This window comes from Osmerus eperlanus, chromosome 16 (assembly GCF_963692335.1).
Source record: "Osmerus eperlanus chromosome 16, fOsmEpe2.1, whole genome shotgun sequence".
Classification (NCBI taxonomy): domain Eukaryota; kingdom Metazoa; phylum Chordata; class Actinopteri; order Osmeriformes; family Osmeridae; genus Osmerus; species Osmerus eperlanus.
This window is the reverse complement of record NC_085033.1, coordinates 6602113-6627207: the sequence shown is the minus strand read 5'-3', so window position 1 is coordinate 6627207 and position 25095 is coordinate 6602113. Positions and strand designations below refer to the sequence as shown.

General features: G+C 44.9%; 3 protein-coding genes and 1 non-coding gene across 6 annotated transcripts in view; all 4 read left to right on the top strand.

Annotated features, from left to right (window-relative positions):
• atp1a2a (ATPase Na+/K+ transporting subunit alpha 2a) overlaps positions 1–25095 on the top strand; it is a 99440-nt gene that overhangs the window by 8318 nt on the left and 66027 nt on the right. The window contains exons 15-24 of one of the 3 annotated variants that reach the window (XM_062482245.1): positions 116–252; positions 528–678; positions 971–1139; positions 1290–1444; positions 2095–2218; positions 2567–2712; positions 2912–3042; positions 3148–3249; positions 3534–3625; positions 3974–4023. In XM_062482245.1, the coding sequence (XP_062338229.1) occupies positions 116–252; positions 528–678; positions 971–1139; positions 1290–1444; positions 2095–2218; positions 2567–2712; positions 2912–3042; positions 3148–3249; positions 3534–3625; positions 3974–4002 (1236 nt within the window). In that variant the 3' untranslated portion in view covers positions 4003–4023. Of the gene's footprint in view, positions 1–115; positions 253–527; positions 679–970; positions 1140–1289; positions 1445–2094; positions 2219–2566; positions 2713–2911; positions 3043–3147; positions 3250–3533; positions 3626–3973; positions 4327–25095 lie in introns of those variants that run through there. The other 2 variants (XM_062482244.1, XM_062482243.1) reach the window with 2 other exon arrangements.
• Positions 5025–8594, top strand: sdhc (succinate dehydrogenase complex, subunit C, integral membrane protein). The gene is made up of 6 exons (XM_062482325.1): positions 5025–5108; positions 5726–5785; positions 5959–6060; positions 6309–6370; positions 7919–8082; positions 8333–8594. The coding sequence occupies exons 1-6, from the start codon at positions 5080–5082 to the stop codon at positions 8435–8437; spliced, it is 522 nt and encodes a 173-aa protein (XP_062338309.1). The 5' UTR covers positions 5025–5079; the 3' UTR covers positions 8438–8594.
• Positions 10493–10566, top strand: trnar-ucu (transfer RNA arginine (anticodon UCU)). Its single transcript has one exon. It is a non-coding gene; the product is annotated as a tRNA-Arg (tRNA).
• Positions 11700–25095, top strand: part of cadm3 (cell adhesion molecule 3) — a 32892-nt gene continuing 19496 nt past the window's right edge. Inside the window, 2 exon segments of the mRNA XM_062482328.1 lie at positions 11700–11921; positions 13166–13312. Of these exon segments, the coding sequence (XP_062338312.1) occupies positions 13222–13312 (91 nt within the window). The 5' untranslated portion in view covers positions 11700–11921; positions 13166–13221.

Here is a 25095-nt window from a genome sequence, read left to right as displayed (position 1 = left end):
GTTGTATCAAATATATCAAATCGAAGTGTGTGTGTCTGTGTGTGTGTGTGTGGACAAGAAGACAGTGTTGTTTTGTGATTGGTTCTAATGTGTTCTTCGTATCCTTCGTCATCAGGTGGTCATGGTGACAGGTGATCATCCAATCACGGCCAAAGCCATTGCTAAGGGCGTGGGGATCATCTCTGAGGGCAATGAGACGGTGGAGGACATTGCTGAGAGGCTCAACATCCCCCTGAGCCAAGTCAACCCCAGGTTTGTTGGTGGTGTGTCAGTCTGTGTGTGTTTGTGTGTGTGTGACACATCCATCCATATCCTTGAAATTCTACTGTCCGACTCACTTTTTTTCTCTCATGCTTACTCTCTCTTTTTTTTCTTTTTTATCTTTCACTCTATTATGCTGACGCTTTTTAACAACCTGTCTTTTCCTCTTTTTTCTTTCTTTCTCTCTCTCTCTCTCTCTCTCTCTCTCTCTCTCTCTCTCTCTCTCTCTCTCTCTCTCTCTCTCTCTCTCTCTCTCTCTCTCGCAGGGATGCCAAGGCCTGTGTTGTGCACGGGTCGGACCTGAAGGACATGAGCGTGGAGTACCTGGATGACTTGCTCAGGAACCATACTGAGATAGTGTTTGCCCGCACCTCACCTCAGCAGAAACTCATCATTGTGGAGGGCTTCCAGAGACAGGTAGGACCGTGTGAAACGAGCGTTTGTGTTGACGTGTGTTTGTTTTGACATGTGTGTGCGTTTGTGTGTGTGAATACATACAGGTTTGATAATGCCCCCTCTACCTGAATGACTCAGGAATTTGAAATTCATGCTGCCTTTGAGGACAATTGTGTTTCAAAAGGCATTCCAATTTGGTCAAAGTGTCCTAAAAGCTCCAAAACATAGAATTTATCTTGCCGAGGCATATTCAAGGCTTATTTCACATTCTTTGTCCCTTACTTAAAAATTTTCTCTCGTCCCATGTTTCCAGGGAGCGATTGTTGCTGTGACGGGTGATGGTGTGAATGACTCGCCAGCCCTGAAGAAGGCTGACATTGGGGTTGCCATGGGGATCGCAGGTTCCGATGTCTCCAAGCAAGCTGCTGACATGATCCTTCTGGATGACAACTTTGCTTCTATTGTCACAGGAGTTGAGGAAGGTAATAGAGAAAAAGAGACACAAACAGACAAAGATGTCAGTTCCATCTTACAGTAGGTTTATATCACGGTTGAATCTTGGACAATAGACTTGTTTGACTATTCTCCTTCCTTCCCTGCATCCATTCATCCACGTTTTCCTCACCAATAAGGTCGTCTGATCTTTGACAACCTGAAAAAGTCCATTGCCTACACCCTGACCAGTAACATTCCAGAGATCACACCCTTCCTCCTCTTCATCCTGGCCAGCATTCCTCTTCCTCTGGGCACTGTCACCATCCTGTGCATTGACCTGGGAACAGACATGGTGAGTCCGTCTTGTCTGGCTGCTTCTCCGGTCTGGGGTCTGACACTTCAGAGCATCAGGGATGTGCTCTATTTGAGTCCTTTGATTTCATTTGGTTTTTATTTGATTTCATCCGTTTCTATCAGATTTGATTCGACAAATCAAACGCTCCTGCAATTCTAAATAATGACAATCGTCATTTTATCCACTACCCTGATAAATAAATAAAAACAACTCTTGAGGTGTTTTTTTAACCACTGGTTTTGAGCTATAAAAGGTAGTCTGATAATATACCACGCCAAGTTGGCACCATGTTGGCACTTGCAGCATGACCTCCCCCCTGAAGTCTGATGAAGTGGGTAGAACACACACAACACACTCTTCACACAGCTTGTTCTCCACCGCAGCTCATATCTTTCATTCACCATTGCTCTGATTCTGGAGGGCCATAAATCCAAAAGCAAACTGGATTTGTGTGTGGCTGACTGTGTACTCTGAGCTGATACTGGGCTAAGTCGCCATCTTAAATCCAGTAGAAATCCCTCAAATGGCCTACCTTAAGTCACCTATATTGCCCTCGCACTTCCCTTAAGCTTTTTTATAGAGCTGTTCATTACAAGATTCACTCTATCCACCCTTTCGGTTCATCTGTTCATCTCTCTCCCTGTCAGGTTCCTGCTATTTCCTTGGCCTACGAGACAGCCGAGAGTGACATCATGAAGCGTCAGCCCAGGAATCCGAAGACGGACAAGCTGGTGAATGAGAGACTCATCAGTATGGCCTATGGCCAGATAGGTCAGAATCTACCATACACAGACATCAACTAAAGTACACACACAGAAACACACACACACATACACAGTGTATCTGAAATGGTGGAAAACTCGTATGTAAACACAGTTGTACACAAAACCCCATGCATACTCGTGGACTTGTGATGCAATGTGAGGTAACCATTTTCATATCATGGTTCCTGCGGGCATTAAACTCACAGTGTTTGAAGTATTATGCTCAACCAGCGTAAGTTACACAGAGTCATTCTTTTTGAAAGCAGGAAGGAAATTGAAATCTTTCCTGGAACGTATCATGTGTGAAACACGATAACACGGTGCAAAATGAAAGCAATTGTGTCTGTGTGTACAGGTATGATTCAGGCTCTGGCTGGGTTCTTCACTTACTTTGTGATCTTGGCTGAAAATGGCTTCCTCCCACAAACACTGCTGGGAATCCGTCTGAACTGGGACAGCCGTGTTGTCAACGACCTAGAGGACACCTACGGACAGCAATGGGTGAGAGAGAGGGGGTTGTCGGAACACACAAACACACACACAGAAAAACAAAGCACAGACTCCTATGAAACACAAACGTCCATGCTCATCAGCTTCTGCAAAGAGACATCCAGGGTGCGCACACTGGGGAACACGCACAGACCCGACTCCAAAGTTGGTGAATCGTTCTGAATGTTTAGATGGTGTTTCCCTCTCGCAGACCTACGAGCAGAGGAAGATCGTCGAGTTCACCTGCCATACATCTTTCTTCGTCAGTATCGTGGTTGTGCAGTGGGCTGACCTTGTCATCTGCAAGACCAGGAGGAACTCGGTCTTCCAGCAGGGAATGAAGTAAGACCGAGAAGATGATAAATTATACTTAAAAAAAAAAAAAAGATATAGTATTGACAGGTGGGATGTTTATCTCCTTATCTTTCTGTTCTCTCTTTTCACCAGTAACCGTATCCTGATATTTGGCCTGTTTGCTGAGACGGCCCTGGCTGCCTTCCTGTCCTATTGCCCGGGGATGGACATTGCCCTGCGCATGTACCCACTGAAGTAAGAGTCGCACACCTCCATCCTTACCAGACACACTTCTTTGACTTTACCCTTGGCTCTTTAACAGATATTGTTTTCTCTACATTTATCTCTCTCACTCTCTCCGTCTGTCTGTCTCTCTCTCTCTCTCTCTCTCTTTCTCTCTCTCTCTGTCTGTCTCCCTCTCTTTCTCTCACTCTCTCCGTCTGTGTCTCTCTCTCACTCTCTCCGTCTGTCTCTCTCTCCGTCTGTCTCTCTCTCTGTCTCTCTCTGTCTCTCTCTCTCTCTGTCTCTCTCTCCCACAGGGTCTCATGGTGGTTCTGTGCCTTCCCGTATAGTCTGCTCATCTTCATCTATGACGAGATACGGAAATTAATTATTCGTAGATGCCCTGGAGGTGGGTACATCATGTTGACCTCCAGTCACATGAGATGGATGGACACAGAGAGATGCTTATTGAGTTTGAAACATCTAAGATAGAGAGAGATTCAGAAAGACAATTCATTGCCACACTTAATTGTTCTTGCTAATCAGAGAAATGTGTATGTAATCATTTACATTTAGTCATTTTAGTCGCTCTGGATAAGAGCGTCTGCTAAATGACTAAAATGTAAATCAGAGTGGGAAATGGTTTTGAATGGAAATGAAGAAATTTAATAATAATAATAAATGATATAAGAGATGCAATGCTTTGAAAATGACATTTCTGATTTGTATAATTTTTTTTCCCTTCTTTCTTTTGTAGGATGGGTGGAACTGGAGACATATTATTAACATTCAAAAAATGTCAGTTTGTATGTGATTGTCTCTGTGAATGTGTTTTTTGTGTGTGTGTGTGAGTGAGAGAGCGGGAGAGGAAGACCAAGAGTCTGAGTGTGTCTGTCAGTCAAATGTTGAAGTTTACTGTTGCATGGATCGGTAGACTCTGATTATTCTACAGAATGCTGCTGCAAATAAGCTTTTGATAGTGATTGATATTTTAGAATTTTCCAGTGTCAAGCAGAAGGACTTTTGCATGATGCAGTGGAATATTAATGTACCTCAAGTTGTGTCGACATCAGCAAGTGAAATGTTCCAATAAAATCTATTCCAAATAGAGTTTGGTTTCATTTGTTAATTTCTCTCAGGAATTGCAATGATGATGGTTACGATGAAAGGTGATTGGGGAAGAGTGAACTGCCCTTAATGTGAACATAAAATAAAGAGCAAAACTTAAGAATTTTAAGCTATAGCTTTGTATTTTTTAACCAATTAACAAAAGTTTGTACATGTGCAATTAACCTGAAATTCAATGCAACATTGAGATTCAATTATTTGAGTTACACAACATTTATTTTAAATAAACCTGAAATTAAAATGCAACTGAATCAACATCCTGCTCAGTCTACTTTTATAGGTTTGTCTTGAATGATAAATATCTAATCAAATGTAAAATGCTACAGTGAGAACCCTATTCATCAGTGGCGTTACTTATTAGGCCAACCTAGTATTTATTTGCCTACTTTCTGCATTTACATTAGATCCCAGAAAACAAACAGATTTTTATTGACAAACGTCTTATAATATTTTGTCTGGGTTTACCTTGAACTCGATACTTTCACCACGTCTGGTTTTATTAACCATAGACTGTAACACTGTTTCACAATCCAACTGCTTTCTCTTGTAGTTATCCGTATAATACTATCACGTCCGATTACAATTTTACGACACTTTACAGCAGTTTGCCCTTCTAAAATGATGTATCTATATATGTATGTATTTATATTTATTTATTTTTGTTTGACCTTCTTAAAGGGCATTTGGGTTGAAATATTTTGTGTATAACAACATCCGTCACGTCACATCCGTTCAATGGTGAAAAAAATGGCGTTGCTTCTAAGGTCAGTCCATCTATCCTATTCTACTTCTTAAAATATGGCGATGTAAACATTGTTTTCTCAGTGTATCTTTTTATAGGGAAGCATGTTACTCTTCACATTGTATACGTATATGACATCATTATTAAATATACGCAGGAAACAAAAGAATAACCTCACTGTCATCATCAACATTTTAGCTAACTAGGGTAGGTCATGGCATGCTAGCGTACAAACGACGTTACGACTGGCTAGCTTGCTAGTGCACTACTCGAGCAATATTGATCTTCGAGCAGCTGCACAATGTGACACCTCCTGTAAATAGTGTACCAAGCTGTAACATTTATGTGACACTTATGGCAACGTATTTAGTACATAGAAAACGTCCGTTTCAAAAGTCCAAACCGTGCCAAATGTTTCACTTCATTGTGCGGACTAACACACGAACAAAACATAGCCAGGGAATGTCTCCAGTGTGTTCTTCAATGATTTTGCCATCTGAAAATAAGCAACATTTAAATTCATTACTATGGTTTACCGAGACAGACAGGAAGGACACTCGGTCCATGAACATGATCTTTGACTCTACGGTTTCGCTTTCGATTATTTTAGGACGTACTGATTTGTGCCTTTCTCCATAGAATGTTGGCCCGACAAGGCGTTTGCTCATCTCGTTCTCAGTATGGAGTTCTCTACAGACAGTGAGTTGTGTTTCTGTGACATGAAAAATGTATGGAAAATTAGATATATAAAGATACTTAATTTGAAAGAAGTCCTGTGTGCTTGCTCCTCTGTCTATAATATCACCTCATATGAAATCTACAAGTAACAACCTTTCTTGTAGAAACTAACCTTTACTCTTTCCGCATCTTAGTTCAGTTCCAATGGGAACCACTGCTAAAGAGGAGATGAACAAGTTTTGGGCCAAAAACAACAGGCTAAACAGACCCATGTCCCCCCATCTCACCATCTACAAGTATGTGTGCATGGGTATATGTGTGTGTGTGTGTGTGTGTTTGGGCTTGTAGATTGGCTCATGAGATTAAGCTTGCACCATTTCAGATGTGCCTCTCATCTGTGTTGGTTCTAGAATGTTGCTAGACTCTGAGTAGACATGGTCAGTTAGTTGTAGCCTGGTAGCAATCCTTGCCTTAGGGCTAAACCACGAATGCTGTGTGTACCTGTACATTTCATGGCTGTGTGTTCCGTCATCGTTTCTTCCAGGTGGTCGGTCCCCATGGTGATGTCAATCACATTCAGAGGCACAGGGGTTGGACTCAGTGGAGGTAAGACCTTTTGTGCAACATTGCAATTGACAGGATGATTGGACTCTTTAAGACCACTTATGGACAATTACAAGGTGGCCTGGGAACATTGTTGTGGAAATGAACATGATGGGCTGTAATGGGGTCCCCATTAGGGCTGGGCGATATGGCCTAAAATGTTTATCACGGTATAATACGTAAGCACTGACGGTATCGGTATATATCAATGTTCTTAAAATGTCATGACAATGCAATCCGCAATGCAGCAGCTAATCTACTGCACTCGGACGGATTTGAATTGGGTAACTCCAGTGTGTCACATGAGTTGAATTTTGCAGGGTTTAATTGCCACGGAAGAGCGACTTCTCAGTAGCCTACGCGTTCAACCGTAGCCTACGTTTATGGGTTCGCAAGAAAACTCTGTTAAATATTCGTAGTGAGTTAGCTCGAGCTATAAACAATTATTACATGGCTGAATACTCGATTCTGTGTGCCTACAATAAACATTTCACAATTCTAACCAACCTGGCATTGGATTTGTCAAACGCATTCTGGTAGATTCATTTTTGCGCACATGCATGGCTTTCAGGTGGTGAAAAAGATTGCTAGGGTTTCCACCTTTGGCTAGCACAATTCGACGACACAACTTACAGAGTAGGCTACTGTTGGTCGATGTCGGATAACTTGAAACCATTTCCAAACGACAGAAGAGGCCCCATTTTTTTTACCAATTCTTCGTCCGACAAATCAACCCCACTGGCGTTATTTTCAGACATCATTAACGCTTTCTTACACTTTCCAACAAAAGCAGTTTACTCATGAATGTTTGCTTCCTCTGGAGTTGGGCTAGCTTGTTTGTTGACTTTCATTGGCTGGCACAATGCGTGCAGCGTCAATGCTGCATGTTTTTTTTGTAATAAAAGATACAAATTTGAACTAGCCCACTAGGCAGTATCACTTGACTTATATTTTCTACCAAACAGAAAAGCTTTACTTAATACATTCATTAATATATCGTGATATCCATGATATGGCAAAATCCATATCATGGCACAACGCAATACCGGTATTCGCGTTCATACCGGTATACCGCCCACCCCTAGTCCCCATGCTACGCTGTTGTCTGTAGACCGATAGGAATGATTTTCCCAGACATTATTCTCTCGCTTGGGGTACTGTTCGGCGCTCAGGTGGGCTATCTTCTGGTTCTTTCTGTGTGGAGTTTTCATGTTCTCCCCGTGCTCACACGAGTTCCTCCGCAAAGAGAACCCCAATAAGAATATGCAGAACAGATTGCTCTCCTGCCCATGTTCCTGGTCAGGCATGAGGTGAGCACTTGGACTTGGCCCCCCGGTCGCCTTGATGTGGCTGATAACTGCTCCTGGCTGCCCTCGAAGGAAGGACAACGAGATGGGAAAATGCAGAGGAAAATGTTAATCGGTGGAGCATGCATGTGTGTGTTCCCAGTGTCACCGCTTCCTGCATAACAAATAAAAGTTTCTTCTTCCCTCCTTTGTTCTGTCCCGCTCCCCACTCCCTCTCTCTGTCCCACTGCTCTCGCTCGCTCAGGGATCTCAGCGTTTGCTCTGGCCGCGCTGGTGTTGCCTGGTGACTACCCACACTACCTGGACCTCATCCACTCCTTCTCGTTCGGGCCTCAGCTGATCACCTTTGCCAAGTTTGGCCTGGCCTTCCCCGTGGCCTTCCACACGTACAATGGCATCCGCCATCTGGTACGTCCTGTCTGACCCAGTTCGACCTCGTGCATACACAGTGCATTATGTTGTCTTGTCAAACATGGCTACTTTTTTGGTGGTGGTGGGGCTGTTTTATAGATTACATTTAGGTAGAATAAAAAAAATGCATGTCACATTTGTTTGTAGTCCTGTTAAATATGTTACATCTATGAAGTTGGGAGTAGGATGTAAGCATTCTTGATTCTTTATTCCTTGTTTTCTCCTTCTGTGTCTGACTTTCTGTCAGTTCTGGGATGTCGGAAAGGGCTTCAAGATCCCGGAAGTGTACCGCTCCGGATACCTGGTCATCGCTCTGTCATTAATCACCTCCATTGCGTTGGCAGCGCTGTAAAGAGCAGGTGGAAGGGAGCATTCGAGAGAAGAGGGTTGAAAGGTGACACAGATAATGTGTTCATGAGGGATCTGAGGAGTTTTTTTTCTTTTTTCGTTTTATATGTCACAGTGTTTGTGGCCTCAACTCAGTGGAAGAATAAATATATATTATATCCAACTAAAACATTGGACTGTTTTGTCACTACGGAGTGGATGGTGTTACATTGTAATGAATGCATTCATTCTCTGTCGGTCTTTCTGCATTGTTGCACATTCTGTTCACCTTAATTTGGTAAAATCTGTTTGCAGGTGGCTGAATAGAGGAAGTCTTATCTGTCAAAGGTAATCAAACATCCAATCTCAAGGTTTAAACATAGATATAATGCCTAGTTCACTCAACCTAAGTATATACATAGTTCATACTTGGATTAACATATCTTGCATGCATTGACTTTCTATAGTGCAACCCATCAGCAATACCCAATTCTTGGCATCTTATTAGCTGATGCTAGAAAACAAATCTGCATTCAATGTGTCTCTACAAATCTCCAATGCAAGTCATCAGTCTGCAGTCTGCTAGCAAGAAAGTTAGTGAAAGCTGGTTTAGACCCTTGTTAAATTACAGTAAAATATGTAATTATGTATTCCACACTGTCCCAGAGCAATTACGAGCAAATTATGGTCCACAGCTGAATTCTCATAGACTCACTGAAATGCACAATGTTTGTTGGATCAGCTAATGATATACCAAGTTAGGTGTAATAGTACAACAATGCAGCAAGTCTGACAAACACATTTTCGCAACACTAATGAATTGTTTTCCACATTCGATTTTTGTCGGACCACAAAGCTAGTCTTGTGTGTATCTTCAGTGTGTGTGTGTGTTATCGTACACCTCGTGGCTCAAGTCTGGTCATGATCAGAGTCCACATTGACATTTCCCCCCAGATTGCCAACCCAAACTGGCGTGAAAGGTTGATGCTGCATGTCGCAGTGTTTAACCAAACTCAGGCTTCACTCTGGAATCTCACTAGTTCTCTCTCCCTCCTTTTTTTCCCTGCCTCCCTCTCTTACACACGCACACACACACACACACACACACACACACACACACACACACACAGGTAGCTTGCCTCAGGCCTATTCTCCCACTGAGCCACACAGGATCTGCTATGTGAACTTGAGGCTGCTAGAATGGCCCTGTGATGTAACAGAAGTCCCAACACACTGTTTATATAAAACAGAGCATTCAGTCACATCATTGGAGAAATTATAAATGTTGCACAATAAAAGACTGCATATATTTTCAATAAGACTAGGCTCCAACCTGTTATGATTTAGTCCTGCCAAAACAACTTGTCGCCCTGGAGGCAAAGATAACAATTGGTAAGATTGAAAATTAATAGAGAAACGTTTGAAAAAAACCTTGATTGAAACAGCATGACAAATGAAACTGTCAATTTGCATTCTGAATAGTCAGACCCTTGTTGTGTAAGGTCCTCATGAACATCTATTCTTTTGTCATTTCCAACACGGTAGGCCAATTTTGAAATGATTTTGAAGTCTTTTTTTTTTTTCAACTATTAATAACCGTGAACCATTCTAAGGTACGGTGAGGTTTGTGATTGAATATAGTTCTATACTTTTCCATTTAAGCTATATAGGCATGCCAATGCCTTTCAGTGAATACGTATTCTCATATGCCTATCTTTTAAGAATCCAAAGGAAATAAAGACAATAAAGAGATGACATAAGAAAAGAGTAACTTTCACTTGAAAACTCAAACACAACAAGATAAGCATTAAGTGGGTTCAATATTTTTTGGGACATACAATGGAATTATATTATTGCATAGTCCAAATCATATCGACTGTCAAAACTAAATAATAAGGCTTAAATTCTGAGTGTGAAACTACGCCATCTTGCTTTGCGTATGGTAATATTGTAAGCGGCGACCCCTACCGGTACATCACGAAATGACAGCAAAGTGGTCCTGATGCTGCGGGATGCTGGGAGGATGCTATAGGATTGGGAGAGGAATATAAACCCGCTTTTCATCAGAAATGCTAGCTTAGTCTCTGTGGCGCAATGGAATAGCGCGCTGGACTTCTAATCCAGAGGCTCCGGGTTCGAGTCCCGGCAGAGATGCAAACGCAAGGAAGCGGCTTTTTAGGAAGGCTGTATATAATGAGGTTCGCACAGTATCGAGAACTTTTATCTGGCAACAAGCTAGCGGCAAAGATTATATGCGAGGTGTAGGCTCGGTAAATAGCTTGTATGCCAATAATAGGTATGCTGAATACTCTCAAAACAAAAACAGACCTGGCCGGTTCTTGACAATTAATTTAAAACATGATATGGAGGTTTCATATCAGATGGAAACTATTAGGAACATGGTACTGCATATATAAAACCCTTTATATAGGAAAGCTATAAAGCTATGAATGACAACCATGAACCATATTGTTCACATAGCCCGCATGCATGTCACTTCTGATTATCACGTGCCAAATTAACAATCAAAATAATAGAAAATTGGCATTAGCCTATTACAATAGGAAGCAGGCTATGTAGGCCTAACGTTCCAAACAAAGAGATGACAAGACAAAAAATGAATCCTCAAGCAACTGTAGAGACATACTTCCCACACTCCCAGTTCAAACTGATGTCTGCATGACCGTCTCCTGTCTCCAGTTTGTTGCCTTTGGTGATTGGGCTGTCGTGCCGGTGCTGCCATCCATGTTTTAACCCCATGCCTCCCTTCACACACAAACTAATCCGCGTGCAAAACTAATCCTTAATCCCCTAGCAAGTTGAACCGCCTCCCCCCCCCTACCCCTCCTGCTCCTCCCGATACGGTTTGCGAACACCCACTAGTTTGCCGGCCCTGGCGCGTGGTAAATTCAACACTAAAAGCAGACTACGCTTCGTGTCCCAAACACATCATAAAAGAAAACAGATAATACAAACACACACCGCACATTGTAGGCCAAGACATGTATAGGTTTTTATATGCAATTGTTACCAATGAATAACGTTTTGTAAATGTAGGCTAAATTATATAGATAATGCCAGTGATAATACATGATGATTACTTGACAATGACAAGCTGAAATCACAGCGATCTGCTGCTATCTTTATATCTCCCTCGTGTTTGACTCAGTATGCTCTGGCTCTGTTATCCGAATGGTATGGGCCAAATCGTATTAAAATCCCCTCCCCTACCCTCTCTGCCCCTCACACTACCCCCTCCCTCTCTGCCTTCCTCCCTCCCACCGTCTTTCAGCCAGACTGTTTTGCTGCAGTGAACGGTAGACGGTGGAGAGAGGGAATAAGCAAGAAAAACAAGAAGCAAGGGAAGGAGGGAAAAAAGTCATAGAGACAGATCCAGTGAGAGCTCGATCGGACCAAGCAGCAGTGAACCAGCTCCAAGGAGTCCGGATTCCGAACCAACACGCTGAGTGGTTTTCCCGCAGGAAAAAGGACTTTCAGGCAGAATATCGGTGTGTAGACAATGCCAATGTCCGTGCAATAGGCAATACGTGTTATTGTTGTTGGTGTCCTGGCTAACGGTGGACGAGACTCTATAGTCACTATTTGGTGCGTTCGTGTCCTGGAATGTTTCTGTTTTCGGCGCACACTCACTGGCAGAAAGAAATGGTAAACCGTTGGGTTTGACCCGGGAACAACAACGGATTTTCATGTATTATTTAGAGCGAATGTCTATGTTTTCTGTAATTGGATTGAAGCCTACATTATGCCCCCTCTCCCCTCCCTTCCCTTCCAGAACTGACCGTGTGATTACGCGCAAGGTGTTCTCATTGACTATGCTACATTCAAACACTCTAGGTTATCTCAACATACTCCGCTATTTGTCTGGATCGAGGAAAGGTGTAGGGAAAGAGGCGTTGCGAGAAACCGTACCGGTAGTTTCTACACGCATCCAGCAGCATTGCAGGTAGCGACCTAGACTATAGGCTATACGTTCTATAAGTTTTATTCAGTCTAATATTGACTGCAAAATGTCCGTATTACTACTAACGATATTGAAACTAGTTTCGTTTCCTATGCCTGCACGCTCGATTCGAATGGCTGCAACAACAATAAATACTCCCGTCCCCCCATCCTTCCCCGCCCTATTCGCCCGCCCGTCCCGCAGGCAACCTCTCGTTATGGTTTGCTCTGAACTGCGACAATGAATGAGCAGTTCGAGGATGAATCTAGGCTTGCCTCGGCGTAGGGCTATTTTAGAGTGTACGTGTGACAGGAGGGTATTATAATGACAAAGTGCGCGCGTCCATTTGTGACTGTATGTGAAGGCGCACGGTGAATTCTCAGCGGGCGACAGGTGCATCTCGCTGCTGTGTTTCGCTGCTATGCCTGGGCCAATGGATAATTTCCTACGTTATTTGTAATACGAGTTGTTTTGTCTCAGCAAAGACATCCATTGTTTTTCAAAGGTTGTTGAGGCGGATCGAATAATTCTGACGTAATTATACACAAGCTACTGATTATTAGACGTTTGTGATCTAGACCGTTGCCTTTAACGATGATAAGGGCTCGATCACTGCGTCACCCCCCTGGTAGGCTACTATATGACACAGGCCGATCGATGAAACCCACGGAGCTGCGCGTGAGTAACGGTGCCTAAACGTTTATTCAGCACCAGCCAACCAATCAAAAAACAAGCAATTAATCGAGAATGCCTGAGGTGATGTTTGCTCTCTTTCTTTTATCTCCCTGTCAGGTGACCCGAAGGTGCTTCTCGGCCCTCTGTTTTGAGACAGATCTGTGCGTCTGACCATGGCGTTCACTTCATTCCCAGGTCCTGGACTACGGACTCTCATTTTATTGACTGTACTTTCAGCATCGGTTCAGAGCAACTACCCCAATGGTAAGCACGTGGCCTCCCCTGACCCCCCACATCCTCTCTATCTGTCGCTTTATCTGTTGACGTGAGGGGTTTTCGTTGTTACTGATGTTATTACAAGGGAACCATAGGGCCGTGAATAAGCACATGGGGCACTTCTCCTCCCCCTGAACCCCAACGGAATTTCAGCTGTTGTTTTTGATGAATGTGTGTGACCTATGCGTGCACAAAAGCGTGCATGCACACACATCATGCCTGTTCACATGTGCTCTTTCTTGCACACATGCTCTCTCTCTCTCTCTCTCTCTCTCTCTCTCTCTCTCTCTCTCTCTCTCTCTCTCTCTCTCACACACCCACACACACACGTTCGCACACACATCCCCGCACACACAGAAGTTCCTCCTCACATGAGCATAGTTCGTGGCGCAGACGCACACACAGTCGTGATGAGGCAGAACCTGAGCACTGGGTCTGCTGGGCAGGGTTGTAGATGGAGGCTGAAAGAGGATTTGATGAGAGAAGCACTTTGTAATGATATCATCCTCGCTTTAAGCACCTACCGGATGGGGAACACACTCTCCAATGTGCTTTTCCAATTACATAAGACTTTCAGTAACACAATCGCAGCAGGCAATATCTGTCCGGAGCTACAGCTACTGTATGTACTGTAAATGGCTTGGGGGAGGGATCCTCTGGTATTTGTTACATTCTAGTGATCATTGTTGCCCATTACCCAGCAGTGTGAGTCAAGAATCTGGCAACGTAAGGAGCATATCAACACACGTCTACTACTTTGAGTTGTAGTTGGCTAAACCCATTAGCGCATCGTCTCCAAAGCACTTTTGCACGGCGTTTGCCTACTCACGGTCCAACAAAATTGGAGGCATCCACAATCACACTGCACTCCCCCCCCCACATACACACACAGCGCACATACACATGCATACAGACACACAAACACACACACACCACCGCACACAGACTTACTTGCTCTGCCTTTAACCACGTCAGCTGTTTTGACTGCCTGTTGAATTATGCATAATTGTATTTTTTTGTGCTTCTGGAAATGAGAGGCAGATGATGCTCCAACGCATGCCCTGGTCAGTGGGATGCTGCTCACAGTGGGAAACTACAGGGGATGCACCGACATGAGGTCATTGTTGAATAGCTAATGAAATCATGTAGGCCTTGAGAACCATTGTGACAGTTGTGATTAGGACTGTTGATTAGATATCATGTTGGTGGTGGGGGGGGGGGGGGGGGTGGGGGTAGAAGATCTTGGGGATCAGATCTTTTCTGTTTATAGTACTCCAGAAATTGAGCCTAAAGCTTCATTTGTAACAAATTTCCAAAAGGGCCATTCACAATGTAAATGATTTCCAAAGCAACATACAAATTGCGCATATGTATGCAAATAGCACAAAATACTTTTTAATGTCCGTCTCTGGAAAGCAGAGACAAACCTGTTCATTGTTTTAGCATAGCACAGTCTTAAAATTGAGGCCGGTTTCAAATGAGAAAAATGTACATTAGACGCAGGGAAATAGGCAAGCAAACCAATGAAGAGTAGATAGGGATTGCTTCCTGGATTACCACGTAGTATCAACTGTGTCACAGCCGGCACTTTGTCCTTTGACCTTTTCAGGGCTCGGTCAAGTTGAGGCGTAAGACCAGGAGACCAGCGAGGCTGTTAACTGGTTTGGAAAGAGGGGGAGAATCAACATGTGATTTCCTGCATGCTTGTGAGCATGGGCAGTCTCTTGTGACTCAACAGGGTGGCCTTGTCAGTGGGAAATGGATGGATTGGCTGTGTGTGTGTGCACGCGCATGTGTCTTGAGCCAAATAATGGCTCCTAATGGAGGAGCACCCTTCTAAAAGCTCATAAACAGAGGGGAGCTACTTAGCATGAATAATGCAAGGATATAGTATCAGAGAGACCATTGGCTCCACACATCAATTGCTAGCAGATTTGCCGTTCAAAAAATATGTCTCAGAGATATGTTCAAAATCTATATTCAGATTGACTTGAAAGCCTTGGCCTCATCTTCTTTTCTTCAATGTGAAGGGGAACAAAGATAGGCACAAACCATATGCATTCATGTCATGACAGAGCGCACATCAAGCTTGTTTAAACTTCTGATGCGTAACCCCCCACGTGACTGTGTCAAAGTCACGGAAAGGGCAACGCTAACTGGTTTTGTCCCTGCCAGGGCTTCCGTACTGGGAGGACACTAATTGCCAGCAATTTGACATATTCATTTCCACAGCTGGAGGTTCAGCGATGCAGCTCAGACGGAGAACCTCTCCCAAGGATACCGATTAGGCTCTCCGATTGGCTGGCTACATCTGGCCTGGTTTTGTGCCCGTATCAGTAACCTAGTTACCCCATGACTGTGTCTGCCTGTCTGCCCCCCCCCCCCCCCCCCTAACTGCCATAGCTTCCCATCCGCTACTAGGCCCGAGTCTCTGTGGTCGTCCAATCACGGACCTCGGGGAACATGTGCGGTCACGATATGTGGCTGATGGTTTATTTACCTCTACGTATTCCCCTGACTGTGGCATTGAGCTGAGTCGCCAATCCAGCTGTGGCCAATGATGAGGAAGGATTAAATAGATGGGCACGGGCTTAGACCAATCAGGTGGGAGAGCTCAGTGTCTATGTCCGTGCCAGCAGATCACTTTACCTCTCCTCTCTCTCTCTCTCTCTCTCTCTCTCTCTCTCTCTCTCTCTCTCTCTCTCTCTCTCTCTCTCTCTCTCTCTCTCTCTCTCTCTCTCTCTCACTCTGCTCAGGCATATGGCTCACTCTGGCACCTTCTCCCCAGGCGGGGAGAGACTGTCCTCCTTTGTGTTGTTGTTGTCATTGTTTATTGTTGACTTCCTGTTTGCCAAGACCGGAGAGCATTTCGGTAATACAGCGGTGGGCGTCTGCAGGGGGAGGCTCTTGCCTGTTAATGCCACCTGATAAGCGGCGACTCATTAACAAGCTGACGTACCAGGCAGCCGGGGGGGAATTACTGGTACAGACTGACATTAATAAGAAGTGTGAGCTTTTATTCCATTAAACACTACTGGGTTATACTAGACCAAGGCTTTGTTTTTCCCCTCATGGCATATTACCTGGCCCAGGAGAAGGTACTTGCTCTTCTGGATTTCCGTTTGTTTCCTTTAACGGGTAATTGGCCAGATTGGTATAGTATAGTTACTGGAACATTCACGGCCCAGTGCAATGAGACTGTGATTGGCTCATATAGTTTTTTTTGTAACAAGAAAACATCTGGAAGAGACCATTGTTTCTTCTGTTGATTATGCTGATTCATTAACTTGAAGGATAGCAAATTAAAGACCCATTCCATGGTTTTTCCAGCTGTTCAATGTCTATTTGGATTTGTGGGTGACATATTGATTGTTGAAGAAAGTAACTCATAAATGTGTTATGAGTCTAGCAGTGTAACCCAGTCTGACATCATACTAAATCTTTGTTTTCCTTTTGTTGTCCCTTGAGCATTTGTAAACAAACATGCCTCAAAACATGTTTCATGCAAATATAGACTCTTACTCCCAGCATTCATAGCTCCAACTATGAATTGGATTGCAATTTTCACCCCCTAGCAACCAATGATGTCAGTAAACAAGCATGTACTGCTCCTTTAAAAGCAACCATAAGAAGAAGATTGCTAATGTAAAGAGGTATGCAGTGTTATCCTCACACTTACATCTCATGCTCACACATTCATAAGCGAGCAAATCAAACCAGCCATTTCCACAGAGATGTAATAAGTAATAGCTGCAGAAAATAACCCAAATTAAAACACAGTGGCGATACACCTAACTGACATGTCACACACCCGAGTTATAAACAAGACCCAATCAGACCTCATCAATCTGAGACAGATCTCATCCATCCATACCCTCTCCAATGCCAGATTAAATCCGAACAAATCAATCTCACTCTAAGCATCACAACTGAGCCGCCCAACACTCTTGGGAGATTGTGAACGCAGCGTTCTGGCCTTTTTTCCATCGGTGTTAGGCCCATGTCCATCCCGAGGAAATTGAGCTGTGTTCGCAAACCTGTCTAGAGTGAACGCTGCAGTTTAGAAAGCCGTTTTGACAAAAACAAAACACTGGGGCTGAGAGAAATGACTCTTTTATATAAATATATATTTGGGACAAACATCATTATGGTCCGCCTCATACCACATGTGATTTTTCCTTTGATTGCACCTTTCGCAGTGTCGGAATTCTCCTATGGGGGCTTTTAATTGATTGCTAGGGGGCCAGAATCAGCAATGTGTCCTGTCATGAACGCATGGGTGATCACTGAAGCCTTTCAGGAAAAAAATGGTATTCTCTCCGTCAGTGTGTGTGTGCATGCACATCAAACCCCGGTGATGAGCGCTCCTCTAGGTGCTAGAAAGGCCCTACAGTGAAAAGCGGCACACATACACTCACTGTATTGATTGCAGCCTTTGCTGTGTTGAGCAGAGGATTTCCCAGGAGTGGGCTCGGCCAATGGAAGTTCAGATGTTCGTGTTGTTTACAAGCTGTGCCTCATTTTTGATGAGGGCGTCAATGTGCTTCTCCAGTAGGACTCGCAGCCTTGTGGTTTGAATCACTGACGTTAGTTTTTTCGGATGGAGACATCATTGGTTGACTCAGTGATGTCTCCATCAAAGTGGCAGGCTTTTATGATGAAGCCATCCGACACTAAGTCACGTGCTCGGCCACGTAAGAGCATTGGGAGCTGTAATACCCCTAAGACCTCGTGCAACATCATAGAGCATGCTATGGCGCTGTAATGCTATATACTTAGGCATCACGAACCACGCTGTCTTTAGCTTTAGCCTCGGCTAAGTGGTTTCCTGATGATGCGAGCGGGCCGTCTCACTGGGCGAGTGGCGCTAATGCGCGCCGGCGATGAGGACATCGCTGTGCGGTGAAACTCAGCGGTGCGTCGGCTGGTGAAAGACAAAAGAGCCAAATAGGCGTTTCTAATCTCCGTTGCTGAATGAATTGGAAACAAAGCAGAGGAGACGTGGAGAGGAGCCTGGACACATCGAGGATAAGCTGATTACCCCAGGAGAGAGGGAGGGAGGGAGGGAGGGAAGGGAAAGAAGAGGGAGAGAATGAGAGATGAAGAGGCGGCAGAAGAGGGGAGGAAGGGGGGTGGGGAGAAAAGGAGAAGGAAGACAGACTGAGAAAAGGATGGGGGTGGTGGTGGGGGGGGTGCGGGCGGGAGAACGAGGAAGGAGATGGAATACGTGGAAGGGAGAGGCGCAAAGAGAGGCAAGGGTGTTGAAAGGGAGCGAAGGATACACTCAGAGTGGAATCGAGGGGTGTACTTAAAGCAAGATAAGGAGACAGAAGGCGATAGAGCAAGGTTGTGTCAGGTGAAACAAGAAGGGAGAGAGAGTCACAGTGAGAAAGGATGACAGGAGCATGTAAGGTTTTCAGAATATGACACAAATACAGCAACAGACCATTCTGTCAATATGATGTGCTAATGTCAATCCCATTCAGTCATTTCCCCTGCTCTAGTGGATTGTTGTCACTATGCATGGAAGGAATCACATGCATTCCAGGTGTACGTGCTAAATATACAGCTAATTAAAATTAATGAGATTTACTTAGAAAAGAATATGCTCCCTCTGTAAGCCTCTTATCTCTGCATGAGCATCACATCCCTGCGAACACACACACACACCTTTCTTCGATTCACTCTCTCACATATTTGCGGCACACAATTGGAAGATCTTCTGTTAGCTTGAACACACAAAGACAGACATTTTTCTCTGGGTCTCTGTGTCTCTCTTCCCTCTCTCCAGCTCCAGTCTGTCTCTCTGGTACTTGAGGTCTGACTTTAAACTTGCTCATTATTTCATAAACGTATGAGCAAGCCCCCCTCTCCCCCAGACACACAAACACAAACTACCTTTCACGCTCTTACTGTAAACACACACATCCACATCCCAGACAAGCCCTCTCGTTTTTGTTCAAACAATCCCCCAGTGAGACTGGCGGCAGTTTACTGGAAGGCGTTCATTCACTCAGTCTTGCGTTCGCTTCACACTTGATACATTTTACAAAAGTGCTTACTGGCCATTTTTTTTTCGAGGTAAAAGATGTCCAAGTGGTGTTCTTCTGGAACGCTCCATTTCCTAACGGAGTGAAGTGCATAGTAATTAAACGCTCTTCAGGCTGTCAAAAGGGAAACCCGCAGAAGAAGAAAAAATGACACCGTGAGAATTAATCAAACACTTTATTAGCGGACATGCATTAGCGCGGCAAGGACCTAGCTCGCGCTTGGAAAGAAGAGCTCATCCTATATATTTTTTCAATTTCCGTTTTGAACAGCGGTGTTCCGGGGCTTGAATGAAAGAGTTATATGACATTTGCTTTCAACGAGGCAAAAACGGGGTTAGATTGACTGCCGCGAGATGAGGTGGTGCCACCGTTTTTGAAGAGGAGCGTGTGAGCGCTTCAAGTGTGATTTGATTGTTCTTTTTTAATAATAGAGGGGTTTCAAATAGCGCAGAAGTCAAACCCTGTCGGTTAAGCTCAACGAGTTTGTGTGTAGTGGGTATTTCATTTCATCTGACACATTCATGTGCTTCTGGCTCTCATTCACCTCTCTTTGTCTCTCTCGCACACACTCTTTCTCTCTTCCTCCCTCGCTCAATATACCCCTCACCTGTGCGTCTATTGTGCTTCGGCATTCCATTACCGTTCTCGAAATCAAAACCATTAGCATAATACACCTACATTAGCAGTATTTACAATTGATTTAATTGAGTTAATGAAAGACATGCCCTGAGTTAGCACTAGTGTAGAAGCCCCAGGCACTATGGAGACTCCATAAACTGTAAATTTGATCAGTTACTTCCAGCACAATGACTGAACCATATTTCCTTCAGACAAATGTTTTTGATGTAAATCAGAAAAGATCATTTATACACTGTGCCTCCTTTCTTTTTCAACTTCTATGAATATTGAATAATATTAATTGTAAACAAAAAAAGAATATATTCTGACTTATTCATTGTGTTGCTTTGTTTCAGTCCCTCATGCTATTTCCAGGGTGGTGTTTGAGGCTGACGGTAGTTGGCCTTAGGGACTAGTCTCAGAAAAAGCTTTTATTTTCATAAATGATTTGGTTATTTTCATATTTTTTCTCTTCAAATTCTGTAAGTCACAGAGCAGAGCCAGTGGGTTGGCCAGTCAACTTTTCACCCCATTCATGCTTGTTGAGTTGAAAAATGAACATTGTTGAAAAATGATGCAGCCTATGTGCCAGTAGATTACAGTGATGCCTTCAAAACAGCACACACAATGCAGAAAGATCTTTATAGTGTAGTTATTTGAAAATGTTCTATACCTTCCCCAGCCAGATGTATTCCTGCACAAGACATCCAGACCCAACAGTAACATCCGATTTTTAAATGATGCTTTGTGACATTCTTCTCTGTGTATTTTAGGATTCATTCTGTCATGAACATTATAATTTTTTTGGGAGGGGGGTCATTTACAGTTTGTGTGGTACATTTTTACAGTTTTTATGGGAATACAGAAGTCATGGAATCATGCTTATCTTGTATACTCAAGGGTTGCTCAGAGGTTTTTATGACAGGATGGCCTGGAGCTGCAGATCTCTCCTGGCTGTGTGTGTGTATCGAGAGGATTCTGTGATTAGACCAGTGTGACTGATGTGTGTGTTCTGTGGCAAAGCTAGACTGGTTTGTTCTGGTTACGGTTTGCTGATTGCTGTGGTCAGGGCTCACCCTGCCTCCCCTCCCTCCCTCCCCTCTCCCCTCCCTTCTGTTTTGTACTGATGTTTTAGCATACTCTGCAGGGAGTTCTCCTGCGATGCCAATTATATTGACTGAAGAAAGGGGGAGGGAGGAGGGGTAGACAGGAGAAGAAGGGAAGGGGAGGGGGCTCAGGAGAGACTCGCTGAGAGGAAGAAGGCGACGAAAGGAGAGATGGAGAGTAGGGAGGGGGTGAACAGGAGGAGTGCAACAAGAGAGAACGAGGGAGAGGGCCGAGAAGAGATGGAGGGGAGGGAGGATGTCGAGGGTTAGCGGATGAAAGGGAGGACCAGGAAGGAGAGGAGGGAGAGACGGAGAGAAATTGGAGGAGAGAGATTCCGTCTGTGAGTGTAATAGTTTCCTGCTGTCAGACTCAGGGGAATACACTCACTGCATAGAGGAGAGGAGGAATGAGACGGAGGAGAGAGGAGGAATGAGACGGAGGGGAGAGGGGGGGGGGCAAGACCGAGAGGTGAGAGAGAGGAGGAAGTAAGACAGGAGAGAGCAGGGAGAGAGAGAGAGACCAAGAAAAGGATAAGAGAGAGAGGAAACCAGGGTAGAGAGGGGGCGGGCATGTGTCAGAGAATGGGGAGAAAGGGAGAGACGAGGGCGCGTATGTGCATGTGTGAGAGAGAGAGAAAGAGAGAGACCGAGCGGGAGAGAGCAAAGACACAGATGCAGCCGAGAAAGATAGAGGATGGCAAAGAGGCAGTCGAGAGAGAGAGAGAGAGAGAGAGAGAGAGAGAGAGAGAGAGAGAGAAAAGAAAATGGGAGAGAGAGAGAGCACATGCAGGAGAGTGAAAGAGAGAGAAAAGCGACTTCAGCCTTTTTCCCAGCCAGCCTTTACCTCCACCACCCCACTTCTCTAAGCAAATGTCGTCCCTGACACTGAATTACAGCAGCTTAGCTCAGTGTGTGAATGGCTCCGTGTGTGTAGCCCTCTGCCTGCCTTTTTATTGTATTGTGTGTGTGAACATCAAGTATCTGAGCAGTGTTGCGTATCAACAGGCGTTAGTACGACACGTGAATGCCTGGGTGATGCTTGGAAAACACACATGCATTCTCCCAGGGACTTGTATGAGCAGAACGCATGCACTTGTACGAGTGTGTGTTTTCCATCTCAAGTGGGTCACCAGATGGCATGGCCAGCGCTTACCCTACTCAGACCGGCATGTCAGTTAAGAACATGTGGACTGACCCTAATTACTCAATTAGACGTGAAGACAGATAGTTAGCAAGGCCCCGCCCCCCCCCCCCAACCCGGCCAGCCAGCCAGCCAACCCCCGACCCGAAACCCCCACAAAACCGCTTCACCTCACGCAGAGACCAGGGGTGCTTGTCTCTTTTTGCTTGAGTGTGTCGGAATAAAGACAGTGCCCGTCTGCTATTGTTCCCCTGGGCCGGTCTGGTGCCATTGTTAGGGTGGGGCGCCCCTCTCATGGTCCTCCAATTGATCTTCATTCGGCTGATTGGGCCTGACGGACTGTGCGGGGAACAGAAAAGGTCGCGTTCGTTAGAGTTACATCTTGGCGGTGCTCCGGGGTCATGGCGTGGAGCACACACACACAGACAGACAGTCACATAGAGGCACACACACACACTGACAGTCACATAGAGGGACACACACACACTGACAGTCACATAGAGGCACACACACACACTGACAGTCACATAGAGGGACACACACACACTGACAGTCACATAGAGGGACACACACACACTGACAGTCACATAGAGGGACACACACACACTGACAGTCACATAGAGGGACCACACATTGACACGGAGGCACACCGACATGCACACTGAAGCACACATACATGCCGCCATTCACACGGACACACACAGGCACACGAACACACACAACTCGACATTGAAACATGCAGGAGAAGACATGGACACGTACACGTTGAACAATACGGTAAACACGCACACTAACATTATAGAGTACAGGAAAATACACATACAAACACACACACATACACACATTTACCACATTATAATGACCTCTGCCTTCACACATACAGGTATACACGAGTCACACAAAAAACACTCACACACATCTCTCACACACACCTCACACTCGTACACACATTTCAATACACGTATTCAAAGCCACCCTGGTCCTTTCATCTGTCACTGTTGAGTAGTCAGAGCCTCCTGGCCTGCACTAAAAAGAGACGGAGGCAGTTTGGTCCAAAAGCTGAATCCTGAATGCTCACAAATGCTCCAAAACATATTTATAAAACATATATTCATTCTAGAAACCTGAAACAGGAAGCATTCGCGTCATCGGGACGTCACTATTAATTTCAGTTTGAATTGTGCTGTTTTTCATTCAAATGTCTTGGATTTTGCATGTGGGTCTGTTAAGATCATCCCTTTAGAAGTGGAGATGTTTAGAAATGTGAAAGGGAACAGACCATTTTTAAACTAGCTTCATTTAAACTTTTTGTGCCATCCATTAGACATTCTTTCTTCCAAACACCGAACACGTTGTCATGTAGCTCATTTGCTGTGAGTGTGTGTGTGTGTTAAAGGAACAGAGCGACCACAAGGGCCGAGACTCTTACAAAGGTCAAGCTTCAGGTCACCCTGGTTGCCCTGGTAACCCTGTACCGATCGGTTGCCTGGCAACAAACCTTCTTTGTTCCAAATGATTTAATTTGAAGCATATCTTCTCCCTTAACCCGTGTCTCATCTGCCTGCCTCACCTTTCCATCCCCGCCGCGTCGCTCTCTCTCCCCTCATCCTCCATCAGATGATCTGTCTCCCTTCTTCACTCCTTCACTATTCCATGTCCTCCAACCCTTCCCCATGCAGAGGCCTGTTGGGCCATCTTTGCTTCGCTAGGTGTGCCCCCGGCATTGGGAGAACGGTGTGTGTGTGTACAGGTGTGTGTGTGTACAGGTGTGTGTCCTCCTGGCTCTGCGTTCGGGCAGGGAGGGGAGCGTGCCCTTGTTGGTTTGTTTGTTTGAATCTGTATCTCTCTATCCCTCTGCATATGTTGTGGTATATATTTATACTGCCTATAACTGTCACGGTATCTCTCTCTCTCTCTCTTTCTCTGTCTCGTATTCTCTCTCTTTCTGTCTACTCCTTGACTGATATACTGCTTTCATAACTCCTGCCCCCTAGTAATAGACTTCTTATTTCTTTAAGTGGTTTATTGGCAGGAACAGTCAGTACATTTGCCAAGGCATTAAGATCTTGCTCTTTCTTTTTCTTTCTTCTGCAGTCTCTCCCCTCCCTCCTTTCCTCCCTCTCTCCGTCACTCCTGCTGTGCCTTCCCTCTCTGCCCTTCTCTCCTGGCCTCATACCCTCTATATATCTTTCTTTCTCCTTCTCCGCCCCATTTCCATTCTCTTCTCTCAGTCGCTCCCCTATCTCTCTCTCTCTCTCTTCCGTCAGCGTTCTGTCCCTTTGTCCTCCCTTCTCTCTCTCTCTCTCTTTCTCCTCCTCTTTGCCGCCTTTCTCACAGGGGTCCTTTTTTGAGCAGGGTGGGGTGTTTTTGGCGCCATGCTGCTGTAGACAGGGATAAGAGGGGGGCCGGTGGGGCGGGGGGAAGGTGGGGGGGCGTCACTGCGAGCTAACCAAGTTTGACAGGCAGGGAGGGAGGGTGCGGGCGGGCGGGAGGTGTTCAGGCGCAAACCACCAACTCCAGGAGGCGGACAGGGGAAACCAGGCCGACTGAGGGAGTTTGTTTGTGACGGGGAGAGGATGGCAGGGGCTCACTCAACTGGTATCTGGGAGGGCTTGTGCACTCCCCAAAACACTTGAAGACAATCAAACAAATGACACAAATCACCCCTCCCCCCAAAAAAGGGTGTGATGTATCTCTCTGCCAGCGAGGTCGATCACACACGAGGGTACATACCACCTTTTGGGAAGGAGCAAAACAGAGTGGGCATCGCCTTTTCGGAGGAACATTGGATGTCGTTTTAGAACGAATTATATGCCTTTCCTGCCGCTATTCCACCAGATGAATGGAGCCTGTTTT

Coding starts and splice junctions, on each gene's coding strand:
- sdhc (XM_062482325.1), top strand. CDS start 5,080: ATGGTGAAAAAAATGGCGTTGCTTCTAAG. Junction 5,109..5,725: donor AAAATGGCGTTGCTTCTAAG/GTCAGTCCATCT, acceptor CTTTCTCCATAG/AATGTTGGCCCGACAAGGCG. Junction 6,061..6,308: donor CCCCATCTCACCATCTACAA/GTATGTGTGCAT, acceptor CGTTTCTTCCAG/GTGGTCGGTCCCCATGGTGA.